Below are 14,219 nucleotides of genomic sequence, written 5' to 3'. Positions count from 1 at the left end.
ATCCCTGTCAAAGGTCGGCTGTCCAGAGAAATTCACCAACATCCTCCCGCCTGCTCCATGACCAGATGTTGGCAACAGTTTTCACTGATGGAAATAAGACAGAAAACTTGACGTCAAGACTGGAGTGAAGCCGAAATGTGTCATTGCGTCTACCCTTTTCTCCATCTTCATCACCACCATTCTTCACCATGGCAGCAACAAGCTTTCCTGTGGAGTGGAGGTTGTCTACAGGATGGACAGACAACCTTTCCGCCTCAACCGATTGAAATCCAAGAAGAAAGACTCACGTCGCTCGTGAAACTTCGGTATGCGGATGACATCGCCATTTCCACTGATAAGAGAATCTCCTAGCCATGCTTGACACCTTTGTGGAAGCGCACTGAGGAATGGGCCTCCACCGCAACCTCAAGAAAACCAGAGTACTTTACCAAACTGACCCAGGGCAAGATCTGGTGTCTCCCTCAATCAAGATCAGTGAAGAAACCCTACCAAATAAGGAACATTTCCCCTACCTGACGAGCCCCATCTCATCCGAGGCTGACATCGTGGAGATCCAACATTGTGTCCAATCCACGGCGCCTCCTTTGGATGCCTAAGACCAAGTGTCTTTGACAACCGCGACATCCATGCTGATACCAAGGTTCTCCTGTATGAAGCGGTCATCCTCCCAACTCTTCTATACAGTTCAGAAACTTGGACTACCTGCAGACACTACTTCAATGCCTTGGAGAGGTACATCAATGCTGTCTATGGCCAAGATCATCCTAAACCACTCTGCTGGACCGGCAATGTGCTTCGGAGTTGAGTCCCAAATACCAAAGCAAATCATCTTTGCCCCGATGACGGATGGTTGCAAACAAGAGGACGAAGAGGACAAGAGGGAACACTTCAAAGACACCCTGAAGGCTTACCTCAAGAGATGCAACATAGATGTTAGCGCCTCAAAGACCTCCAAAGAGACCTCCATGGAGGAACCTCCTGATTAACAGGACAAACTCTTCGAGGATATCCGGCAGCAAGAATTGGCCCGGAAAAGGAGCCTGAGAAAGGAATACCAATGGTCCAGTCCAAGGACGGATTGCACCTCCTAGAAACTGCTGCCAAGGGTGTGGTCAAAAATGCAGCTCCGATCAGGCTCATCAGCTGAGCAATAACCCACAGAATCCATGACCAGTGACACAGTTGCTTTGGTGGACAATCATACTTATTAGCAAGTGATCACTGAAGATTATGCTCTTTAGCTGAAACGGGCACAGTGTGTACATATTCTTTCTGTCTGCAAAGACGGCCCTATTAATATGTAGCTTCCAGTACACGCAGAAGCGCCACACTGCGAACCCGACTGACCATCTTAAGTTGGTTGTCAGTGTAATTGTCAATTACACTGAAGATTACTGAGCAAATGTTGCCCTATCGCAGAATCACATCTAATGTTGGACACTGATTTGAGATTTGCAAGCACTGGCCAGTTGGGTGTGGTCTGTATCGTGCCCGTTCATCTCTACCTATCCGAGTCCACTTGCCAAACAATCAGCGTTTTCTTCTCATGCAAATTAGTTGATTTTCTTTGCATTGTATTCTTGCAAATGACCTGATAAATGTAGGATGAAAAGCTTTGACAACTTTTTTTCCCCGCAGTACTACTAAACAAGTAATCATTCCTGCATATCTGGCAACGCCAGTGTCATGATTCTGTATTGGATATTTGGGAATTTGGCAATGAAATATTGGCTATTGCATTTTTTTTGTTTTGTTTTTTCAGTTGGGCAGGAGCCAGCTCAGTTATCGGTATCTGAAGAACGCCATCTCGCTATTTTAACTGAACTACCTTTTGTAGTTCCGTTTGAAGAACGCGTTAAGGTAAATACTATTCTGCTGTAAACTCTCAAACCTAAAATCGATAAAATATTGCCTGACTGACATGCGAATTCATGACATTTTGCTACCCAATTTTACGTTTATGCTGTTACTGCCCTATCGTAGTGTGCAAAGGAGTTTCATGCGAACAGGTTAAACTTACTAACCTGACAGATGAAACTAATTTGTGGCTTTTTTTTAGTTATTAAGTATTTTAGCTATTAAGTTGAAGCTTCTACTATTATAGAATATAGATCAGAAATATTAACAGTTTTAAGATGGTGTTATGTCAGAGTTAATGCCCATTACCTATTTAGATGACTAACTAAATAGATCAGTAACTTCAAGTTGCATGTAAATTATACTGATAAAACTTAATTCAAAAGTCAATATGCAAATATTAGTGTTTATTTGTCAGTTCGCCTTCATACCCACAGTGATTTCTTTTTAAGATCTTCCAAAGATTGATCTTTGCTGACAAACAGGAAGTACAAGGGGAGGGGCCGTTTTTAGACGGAATTAATGTTACAATTCGACGCAACTATATCTATGAAGATGCATATGACAAGCTCTCACCAGAAAACGGTAGGTGAGGCGGAGAGCCACATTTTTTCATTTGTATTTTGATAAAATATGTTCAGCAATGTCTTTATTTAACTTTAATAATTTGTCAGAGTTGAACTCACCATGCTGAAAAATAACCACAATTTCCTCTGTCTTAAATATAAAAATAGTGAGCATGAACAGGTGATGCAAAATTGCAATAACCATTTTCTTTTTTTTTTTGCAAGGCATTGCAAACAAATTTTTATATTGCATTAGGGTGCAGGTCTAAATAAGTACTGGTGCTGGTTAGGTTCAGAGCTGTGCAATGCTCCAAGATACAACTTCATAACAATAATTCTGGTCTTAAAAGGACATAGATGCTAGACTGGGTCTGTGGCAGATGATGAGGGAATTAACAAGAGGGAAAAACATTCTTGGCTTTATCCTGACCAACTTACCCGCTGCAGTTGCATCTGTCCATAGGAATGACCACCGCACAGCCCTTGAGGAAATAAAGTCCCGTCTTCACATAGAGGATGCCCCTGATTGTGTTCTGTGGCACTACCACCATGCGAAACAGGGTACACTTTGAGCTGATCTTGCAATTCAAGAGAGGGAAACCATGAGGAGATGTGTGCTAAATGCATATGCAACTACAATTTGTAACCTCATGGCCAAGCATATCCCCCACTACCATTACCACCAAGCCAGGAAATCAACCCTGGTTCAATGAAGAGTGCAAGGAGGATGCCAGGAGCAGCACCAGGCCTACCCTAAAAATGAGGTGTCAATTGGCGGAAGCTACAACATAGAACTACTTGCCAAGCAGCATAAGAAGCATGTGATGGAGCCAAGTGATTCCACAACCAACAGGTCAAATCCTGTCACACCCAGTGATGATTGATGATGTTCAATTAAACAACTCTAGTGGAGGAGGCTCTACAAACATCTTTCCTGCTGTTACCAGACTCCTAAATGACCCTCTTATTCACTGACCTCATTAACCCTACACCCTGTATGTTTCATCCGATGACTGTGCTTATGTAGTTACATTATGTACCTTGTGTTGCCCTATTATGTATTTTCTTTTCTTCCCTTTTTTTTCCCATGTACTTAATGATCTGTTGAGCTGCTTGCAGAAAAATACTTTTCACTGTACCTCGGTACATGTGACAATAAACAAATCCCATCCAATCCAACATCCTCACTGTTACGATCCTAGTTTATGTTATAACTGGACGGGGAGATCCCAGAATGGAACACTGGCTCAAAAGACAAACTTTGACTTGTTTTTTATGAAGCATGGAGGAATCTAGTCACAGGATGCAAATTAGTTTTAGTAACGAGAAAACAAAGTTTATTAAACATGAGAAAATCGGAATATGATACAATATGTTACGCCTTTCCTCTTTTCTTATCTTAACAAATAAAATAAGATTAACACTGATAAGCTCGATTGGTCCCTTTAACACACAGTCCCTTTCAAGCACTGGATAAAAGCAAATTACTGCGGATGCCGGAATCTGAAACGAAAGGGAAAATGCTGGAAAATCTCAAAGTCTGGCAGCATCTGTAGGGAGAGAAAAGAGCTAAAGTTTCAAGTCCGATGACTCTTTGTCAAAGCTAACAGACAGAGAAAGTGGGAAATATTTATACTGTGGAGTGAGAATGAAAATGAATGAAAATTCATTCTCACTCCACAGTATAAATATTTCCCACATTCTTTGTCTGTTAGCTTTACAAAGAGTCATCGGACTCGAAACGTTAGCTTTTTTCTCTCCCTACAGATGCTGCCAGACTTGCTGAGATTTTCCAACATTTTCCCTTTCGTCCCTTTCAAGCACATGGATTGGCTGTGTTCAAACACACTCGCTCCGTGACCTCAAGTTCGTATCAATGGTTTTTTCCTCAGAATCTTTGGAACGGGTGCAGAGGAGATTTACCAGGATGTTGCCTGGTATGGAGGGAAAATCTTATGAGGAAAGGCTGATGGACTTGAGGTTGTTTTCGTTAGAGAGAAGAAGGTTAAGAGGTGACTTAATAGAGGCATACAAAATGATCAGAGGGTTAGATAGGGTGGACAGCGAGAGCCTTCTCCCGCGGATGGAGGTGGCTAGCACGAGGGGACATAGCCTTAAATTGAGGGGTAATAGATATAGGTCAGAGGTGGGTTTTTTACGCAAAGAGTGGTGAGGCCGTGGAATGCCCTACCTGCAACAGTAGTGAACACGCCAACATTGAGGGCATTTAAAAATTTATTGGATAAGCATATGGATGATAAGGGCATAGTGTAGGTTAGATGGGCTTTAGATTTTTTCCATGTCGGTGCAACATCGAGGGCCGAAGGGCCTGTACTGCGCTGTATCATTCTATGTTCTATGTTCTAATCTCCCCCAGATGATTGTCACGAGAGGTTCCAAATTTCACTCCCAAAATTGTGCTTTAAAATCTTCACCTGACATTAACGTTTTTCCTTGGTGGTTTGCATTCTGAACTCCAGACCAGGTTTTACAAATGACTCCTTTAAATAAAGTTTCTTCTCCACTTTTATCAGTGAATCCAGTCCAGGATTTTATACCCACCCCTTTAGGATGTCCTTTGCATTGGATTACTCCATGGTCTAGCTTTTCTTCCAGCAAAAACATGAAAAATGTTTCCTCTTTGTCCTTCAAAACCAACAGCTTCTAGCAGGGCAGTGAGAGCGGCCTTCTCTTGCTAGCTCTCTCCAATGGCCCACTAATTAGCTAAACTACAAATCCGATGCTTCTCTACTCTAAAAGGCCTCAGTTTCTAAGCAACTCCCTGTGCTTAAACCTTTTTATTCTTCATGCCATAGATCCTTTAAGCACAATAGAAACAGTTGGAATTAAACCTAATTCCCACATGTACAAGCACCTTTGTCCAGCATTAATCTAAGTTCGGTGTTTACCCTTCCAGGCACAGAAACATTAAATTAAGCTTAGTTCAAACTATACCTTAATTCTAATGTTTATCAACACAAATATAAATCCCTTAAAACTATCTTTGTTTGCCTTGCACCATCCACAATGAATAAAATGGCAGTTTATTATTTAAAGGAGTGTAAATTGAGAGGTGGATACTCAGCGAGACCTTGGTGTCCTTGTGCATCAATCGCTCAAAGTAAGTGCGCAGGTACAGCAGGCAGTAAAGAAGGCAAATGGTGTGTCGACCTTCATAGCAAGAGGATTTGAGAATAGGAATAGAGATGTTTTACTACAATTGTATAGGGTATTGTTGAAGCCACACCTATAGTTTTGATGGCCTTATCTGAGGAAGGATGTTCTTGCTGTGGATGGAGTGCAGCAAAGGTTTACCAGGCTGATTCCTGGGGCGGTAGGACTGTCATTTAGAGACTAAATCAGTTGGGATTATATTCCTTGAAGTTTAGAAGAGTGAGAGGGCATCTCATAGAAACTTATAAATTTCCAACAGGATTAGACGGGATAGATTCAGAAAGAATGTTCCCGATGGTGGGGGAAGTCAAGAACTAGGGGTCATAGTTTTGAGGATAAGGAGTAAACCTTTTAGTCTGTGGTGAGGGGAAATTTCTGTGGAATTCACTACCGCAAAAAGTAGTTGAGGTGAAAACATTGTGTAATTTCAAGAAGGAATTAGATACAGCTCTTGGGGCTAATGGGATCAAGGGATATGAGGAGGAGGGAGGGGAGACGGGATCAGGGTATTCAACTAGATCAGCCATGATCATAGAATCAGAATTTACAGTGCAGAAGGAGGCCATTCTGCCCATCGAGTCTGTACCGGGCCTTGGAAAGAACACCCTACCTAAACCCACACCTCCACCCTATCCCCATAACCCAGCAACCCCATCCAAACCTTTTGGACACTAAGGGAAGCTTAGCATGGCCAATCCACCTAACCACATCTTTGGACTGTGGGAGGAAACCGGAGGAAACCCACGCAGACACTGGGAGATCGTGCAGACTCCACACAGACAGTGACCCAAGCCGGGAATCGAACCTGGGACCCTGGAGCTGTGAAGCAATAATGCTAACCACTATGCCACCGTGCTCTTGAATAGCAGAGCAAGCTCGAAGGGCCGAATGGCCTCCTATTTTCTATGCATGTATGGGTCCAGCACATCAGTGCAAAAGATGAGGCTGAAACATTTGCGGCAAACTTCAGTCAATAGTTCCCAGTGAATGATGTTGGATGTTGCCTGGGATGGAATATCTCAGTTTTATGAGGAGAGGCTTGGGTTGTGTTCGTTGGAACAGAAAAGACTGAGGGGCGACCTGATCGACGAAGCCTAAGGGACATGGCCGGGGACAGCTGTTTCCCTTAGTTGAAGGGTCAGTCACAAGGGGATACAAGTTCAAGGCGAGGAGCAGGAGGTTTAGTGTGAATGTGAGGAAAAACCTTTTTATCCCGATAGGGATGACAGTCTGGCATGCACTGCCTGGAAGGGCGGTAGAGGCAGGTTGCCACACATGCTGGCAAATGGGATTAGGTAGGTAGGTCAGGTGTTTTTTCTCGTGTTAGTGTGGAGCCGATTGGCTGAAGGGTCTCTTCTGCACTGAGATTCTGTAATCCATCTCCACCTCCTTCTCCAGAGGCCCTGCTTCCCAGTTGCCAGTCTCAGCAATTCGATTCACTCCATGTGATATCAAGAAATGACTGAAGGTACTGGATTCTGCCAAGGCTATGGGTGCTGACAATATTCTGACAATAGCACTGAAGGTTTGTGCTCCTGAACTTCATGCTCCCAAGCCAAGTTGTTCTGTACAGCTAGAACACTGACATCTACCCAGCAATTTGGCCTATAACTATATAGTCGAACGGTGCATTAAGTAAGAAATTATTGGAGATTAGAACATAGAACATAACAGCGCAGTACAGGCCCTTCGGTCCTCGATGTTGCGCCGTCCTGTGAAACCCCTCTAAAGTCCCTCCACACTATTCCCTTATCGTCCATATGCCTATCCAATGACCATTTGAATGCATTTAATGTTGGCGAGTCCACTACTGTTGCAGACAGGGCATTAAGACAGCTGTAACAGTGGCATCTACCACTGCAACGTGGAAAATTGCGTAGGTATGTCCTGAATACAGAAAGTAGGAGAAATCCAATCTGACCAATTGACACCACATCAGTCTACTCCTGATCATCAGTAAAGTAAAGAAGGAGCCATAGTGTTCTCAAGTGCCACATGCTGAGCAATAACCTGCCAATGACGCCTAGTTTGGCTTCTGCTAAAGTGTCCTGATCTCATTGCAGCTTTGGTTCAAACATGGACAAAAAAGCTGAACATCAGATGTACGGTGAGAGTGACTTCCCTTGACATCAATGCAGCATTTGACCGAATGTGGCATCAAGGAGCCTGAATAAAACTGGAGTCAATGGGAATCGGGGTAAACTCCGCTGGTTGGAGTCATACCATACACCGTCAGATGATTGTGGTCATTGGAGATCTATCCAGGGTATCGCTGCAGGAGTTCCTCACGGCAAGGTCCTAGGCACAACCTACTTGAGTTGCTTCATCACTGACCTTTCAAAGAATAATACAGCACAGAAACAGGCCCTTCGGCCCTCCAAGCCTGTACCAGTCATAATATCAACCTTTGCCAAAACCCTCAGCACTTCCTTGTGCCGTATCCCTCTATACCCATCTTATTCATATTTTGAACGCTGTTAACGTATCTGCTTCCACAACCTCCCCTGGCAACATGTTCCAGGCACTCGCCACTCTGTGTTTAAAAACAAAACAACAACAAACCTGCATTGCACATTTCTAAACCTAGCCCCACACACCATAAACCTATGCCCCCTGGTGAGTGACCCCTCCACCTTGGGATAGAGTGCCTGCCCATCGAATCTATCAATGCCCCATATAATCTTGTAGACCTCTATCAGGTTACCCCTCAATCTCCGTCGTTCTAATGAAAACAGTCCGCGTCTATTCAGCCTCCACATAGTAAACACCCTCCGACCAGGCAACATTCTGGTAAACCACCTCTGCACCCTCCAAAGCCTGCAGCATAAATGCTGACAAGGACCAGTTTGGCTGTATGGCTTGTTTCTCTATGATGTGTATTAAAAATAAATGTAATATGATTCAAGATTAATAGATCTGATCAACGAGGAAATTAAAATTGCCTCCATTAATCAGCATTGCTTATAAACATGTTTTTGGAAACTATCCCTGAACAGCAGGTTAAAAGCTATTATTAAACTGTTTCACACACTCTCTTCCCTCATTGAACCAAATGGTCTGCCTATGATAAATTTGCTTGTGAGCCTGGGTGTGATGGTTTTACCTAATGAGGTGGCAAAATTAGTTTTAGCCGAATCGACTCCTGTACAAATAATTTATTACCCGTACTGTTAATACATAGTTTGTGAAAAATGTATTTTAAAATGTTTGTTAGTTAAGGTTATATAAAATACGTTTTTTGCACATTACAGCTCTCCTCAATCTGGTATTTTATGGCCAGTGTGGTAACTACTGCAAGTGCAGAAGCGCCTTGCTGGTCAGCACAGTTTAGAACTTCTGTAACCATTATTCAGCCTGTCATTTAGACTGTAACGGAATAAACAGAATTCGCAAAGCAGAATTAAAAATTTGTTATGTGGTGACATCCTTTCACCGTTGAACAGATAGTCATCACCATCATAACCGTTTGGTACATAGAACATAGAATTTACAGTGCAGAAGGAGGCCATTCGGCCCATTGAGTCTGCACCGGCCCTTGGAAAGAGCACCCCACTTAAGCTCCACCCTATCCCAGTAACCCCGCCTGTCCTTTTTGGACACTAAGGGCAATTTATCATGGCCAATCCACCTAACCTGCACATCTTTGGACAGTGGGAGGAAACCGGAGTACCCAGAGGAAACCCACACAGACACTGGGAGAACGTACAGACTCCGCACAGACAGTGACCCAAGCCTGGAATTGAACCTGGGACCCTGGCGCTGTGAAGCAACTGTGCTACCGTGCTGCCCTTAACATTTCCTTGGTTGCATAATTGAAATAAAGTCAGGCCAGTAGACTAATAAACATAGAAAAATGAATGACTTGTTATGAAGCTCTAATCCATTCAATGACTCTAGTCTTGCAGTAAATGCCTACTAAGTTTAATGTCATAACAGTCCTTGATAGAAAATAGCTCAGATTTCTATGTAATGGAGCAAAAGTCATAAATGAATTCTGTCCCTTTTCTGTTGCTGTTTTCTGTGCTGCGATTTTATTTATTTTGATACTTTTTACATTTTGGCTCCTGGGCTATATTTGGCGACACAATTTTGTTTGGTACTTAATTTGGCCTCCAAATGTGGAAAGCACATTTGAAAACTCCACGGGCTGGAATCATACCTAGCTCAAAGGAAGATGTTTGTGCTGGTTGAAGATCAGTTATCTCAATCCCAGGACATCACCGCAGGAGTTCCTCAGGGTAGTGTCCTCAGCCCAACGATCTTCAGCTGCTTCATCAATCACCTTTCTAACATAAGGTCAGATGCGGAGATTTTTGCTGATGATTGCACAATGTTCAGCACCATTTGCAACTCCATACTGAAACAGGTTAGGTACAAATGTAGCAAAACCTGAACAGAGAAGTGACAAGTAACATTTGTGCCACACAAGTGCCATGCAGTGACTATGTCCAATGATAGAGAATTCAACCATTGCCCCATTACATTCAATGGCATTACCATCACTGAATCCCCACAATCAACATCAGGGTTATCATTAACCAGAAACTGAATGGGGCTAACCATATAAAAGAGAGAATATCAAACTAAGCTAGAGTCACAGACAGACTCTCGGCGGTTGTGGCAAGGACTAAACAACATAACGGGCTACAAAGCGAAGCCGAGCAGTATCTCTGGCAGCAGCGCACCCCTCCCTGATGAACTTAATGCATTCTATGCTCGGTTTGAGCAGGTAACCACCAATCCGCTGTTGAGTGCCCCAGCAGCCCATGATTCACCCATACCCACCATCACAGTTTCCGAAGTCAGATCGGCCTTCCTGAAAGTGAACCCACGGAAGGCGATGGGCCCGGACGGGATCCCTGGTCGTGCACTCAGCCTACGCATACCAGCTGGCAGAGGTATTCACAGACATCTTTAACCTATCCCTACTCCACTCCGAGGTCCCCACCTGCTTCAAGAAGACCACCATCATACCGGTACCAAAGAAGAACCAGGCAACATGCCTCAATGACTACCACCCGGTGGCCCTGACGTCAGTTGTAATGAAGTGCTTTGAGAGGCTGATCATGAAGCGCATCACCTCCATACTCCCGGAACGCCTTGACCCACTTCAATTCGCATACCATCGCAACTGGTCCACATCAGATGCCATTTCCCTGGCCCTACACTCATCCTTAGAGCATCTCGAAAACAAGGACTCCTACATCAGACTCCTATTTATTGACTACAGCTCCGCCTTCAACACCATAATCCCAGCCAAGCTCATATCAAAGCTCCAGAACCTAGGACTTGGCTCTCCACTCTGCAACTGGATCCTTGACTTTCTGACCAACAGACCACAATCGGTAAGAATGAACACCAACACCTCCTCCATAATAGTCCTCAATACCGTTGCCCCGCAAGGCTGCGTACATAGCCCCCTCCTCTACTCCCTGTACACACACGACTGCGTGGCAAAACTTGGTTCCAACTCCATCTACAAGTTTGCTGACGATACGACCATAGTGGGCCGGATCTCGAATAACGACGAGTCCGAATACAGGAGGGAGATAGAGAACCTAGTGGAGTGGTGTAACGACAACAATCTCTCCCTCAATGGCAGCAAAACTAAAGAGCTGGTCATCGACTTCAGGAAGCAAAGTACTGTACACACTCCTGTCCGCATCAACGGGGCCGAGGTGGAGATGGTTAGCAGTTTCAAGTTCCTAGGGGTGCACATCACCAAAAATCTGTCCTGGTCCACTCACGTCGACGCTATCACCAAGAAAGCACAACACCGCCTATACTTCCTCAGGAAACTAAGGAAATTTGGCATGTCCACATTAACCCGTACCAGCTTTTACAGATGCAATATAGTAAGCATCCTATAGGGATGCATCACAGCCTGGTATGGCAACTGCTCGGCCCAGGACCGCAAGAAACTTCAGAGTCGTGAATACCGCCCAGTCCATCACACAAACCTGCCTCCCATCCATGGACTCCATCTACACCTCCCGCTGCCAGGGGAAAGCGGGCAGCATAATCAAAGACCCCTCCCACCCGGCTTACTCACTCTTCCAACTTCTTCCATCGGACAGGAGATACAGAAGTCTGAGAACACGCACGAACAGACTCAAAAACAGCTTCTTCCCCACTGTCACCAGACTCCTAAATGACCCTCTTATTGACTGACCTCATTAACACTACACCCTGTATGCTTCAACCGATGCCAATGCTTATGTAGTTACATTGTATATCTTGTGTTGCCCCCTCATGTATTCTCATGTATTTTCTTGTATTTTCTTGAATTTTGTTCATGTACTGAATGATCTGTTGAGCTGCTTGCAGAAAAATACTTTTCACTGTACCTCGGTACACGTGACAATAAACAAATCCAGTGCAATACTGTGGCTACAAGAGCAGGTCAGAGGCAAGGAGTCCTGCGGCGAGTAACTCTCACCTCAAGGAACAAAAGAACATTACAGCACAGTAACAAGCCCTTCGGCCCACCAAGCCTGCGCCGATCCAGATTCCTTATTTAGACATACTACTTATTGCTCAAACGGTCTGTTCGTGTGTCATATCAAGATACATCTTAAACTTTGCTGTCGTGTCTGCCTCCACCACCTCCACTGGCAACACGCTCCAGGCACCCACCACCCTCTGTGTGAAAAACATTCCCCCTCTCACCTTGAACCTGTGCCCCCTTGTAATTTGAGTTTTCCGCCCTTGGGAAAAGCTTCTGACTATTCACTCTGTCTATCCCTCTCGTAATTTTGTGGATCTCAATCAGGTCCCCACTCAGCCTCTGTCTTTCCAACAAAAATAATCCGAGTTTATTCAACCTCTGCTCATAACTAACACCCTCGAGACCAGGCACCATCCTGGTAAACCTTCTTGTGCACTCTCCAAAGCATTCACGTCTGCATGGGTTTCCAAAGGAAACCCATGCAGACACTGGGAGAAGAACAGACTTCGTACAGACAGTGACCCAAGCGGGGAATCAAACCCGGGTCTCTGGCACTGTGAAGCAACAATGCTAACCATTGTGCTAGTGTGCTGCCCTTATGCAACAATCTACCACGTAGTACCCGGTCAAAGGCCTTGCTCAAGTCCAGGTAGACTACGTTGACTACACTGCCCTCATCGACCTTCTTGGTACCCCTTCAAAAAACTCGTGAGACATGATTTTCCAGTCTCAAAGCCATGCTGACTGTCCCTAATGGTTAGCCCCTGGCTCCTGTTGAGTAAAGAGTTAAGAGTTCTGCTCCTTTTCCCAAACACTTTTATTTTTCCTTTGAACACATTCATGACCAAATTCTTATCATCACATCACATGCTCCCAAGGCCAGTTGTAGCCTCTTTACATATGTGCCAATTATTGGATCAATGAGACATCTATTTAGAATGTTTCTTAACCCATTCCTGAACACCTAATCAGTCCTTGCCTCTCTAAATGCAGGTAGATCCTGTCTCTCAGAATACGTTCCAACACCACAGACGTTAGGCTCACCAGTCTATAGTTCCCAGGCTTTTCCCTGCGGCCCTTGAACAAAGGCACAATATTTGCTACTCTCCAAACTTCAGGCACCTCACATGTGGCTGTCGACAATTCAAATATCTCTGCTAGGGGACCTGCAATTTCCTCCCTAGCCTCCCACAACATCCTTGGATACATTTCATCAAGTCCCTAGGATTTATCTACCTCGATGCGCTTTAAGACTTCCAGCACCTCCTCCCTTAATATGTAATCTCCTCAAATCATAATTATTTATTTCCCAAGTTCCCTAACATCCATGCCTTTCTCAACAGTAAATACCGACAAGAAATATTCATTTAGGATCTCAACCATCTCTTGTGGATCTGCACAAAGATTTAGATTTAGAACAGTACAGCACAGAACAGGCCCTTCGGCCCTCGATGTTGTGCCGAGCAATGATCACCCTACTCAAACTCACATATCCACCCTATACCCGCAACCCAACAACTTCCCCCTTAACCTTACTTTTTAGGACACTACGGGCAATTTAGCATGGCCAATCCACCTAACCCGCACATCTTTGGACTGTGGGAGGAAACCGGAGCACCCGGAGGAAACCCACGCACACACGGGGAGGACGTGCAGACTCCGCACAGACAGTGACCCAGCCGGGAACTGAACCTGGGACCCTGGAGCTGTGAAGCATTGATGCTAACCACTATGCTACTGTGCTGCCCCTAATCAGGATTGTACTACAGGCCCCGGGGTTCAATGAAGCCCTGGTCAAAAAGAAGGAGGCATATGATATGCATAGGCAGCTTGGATCAAGTGGATTTCTTGAAGAGTATAGAGGTTGTCGGAGTAGAGTTGAGAGAGAAATCAGGAGGGCAAAAGGGGACATGAGATTGCATTGGCAGATAAGGCAAAGGAGAATCCAAAGAGCTTCTACTAATATATAAAGGGCAAAAGAGTAACTCGGGAGAGAGTAGGTCCTCTTAAAGATGTCCTTGTAGATCTTTAAGAGGACCTACTCTCTCCCGAGTTACTCTTTTGCCCTTTATATATTAGTAGAAGCTCTTTGGATTCTCCTTTGCCTTATCTGCCAATGCAATCTCATGTCCCCTTTTGCCCTCCTGATTTCTCTCTCAACTCTACTCCGACAA

At 44.5% G+C, this 14,219-nt stretch overlaps 1 protein-coding gene across 4 annotated transcripts in view; it reads left to right on the top strand.

Moving 5' to 3' along the window:
• Positions 1 to 14,219, top strand: part of ube3c (ubiquitin protein ligase E3C) — a 186,232-nt gene that overhangs the window by 93,269 nt on the left and 78,744 nt on the right. For all 4 annotated transcript variants that reach the window (XM_038798378.1, XM_038798379.1, XM_038798377.1 and 1 more), the window contains 2 exons: positions 1,763 to 1,860; positions 2,310 to 2,442. In XM_038798378.1, the coding sequence (XP_038654306.1) occupies positions 1,763 to 1,860; positions 2,310 to 2,442 (231 nt within the window). The remainder of the gene's footprint in view (positions 1 to 1,762; positions 1,861 to 2,309; positions 2,443 to 14,219) is intronic.

This window comes from Scyliorhinus canicula, chromosome 5 (genome assembly GCF_902713615.1).
Source record: "Scyliorhinus canicula chromosome 5, sScyCan1.1, whole genome shotgun sequence".
Taxonomy (NCBI): domain Eukaryota; kingdom Metazoa; phylum Chordata; class Chondrichthyes; order Carcharhiniformes; family Scyliorhinidae; genus Scyliorhinus; species Scyliorhinus canicula.
The sequence above is the reverse complement of the archived record's forward strand: the minus strand, read 5'-3'. Positions and strand labels throughout refer to the sequence as shown.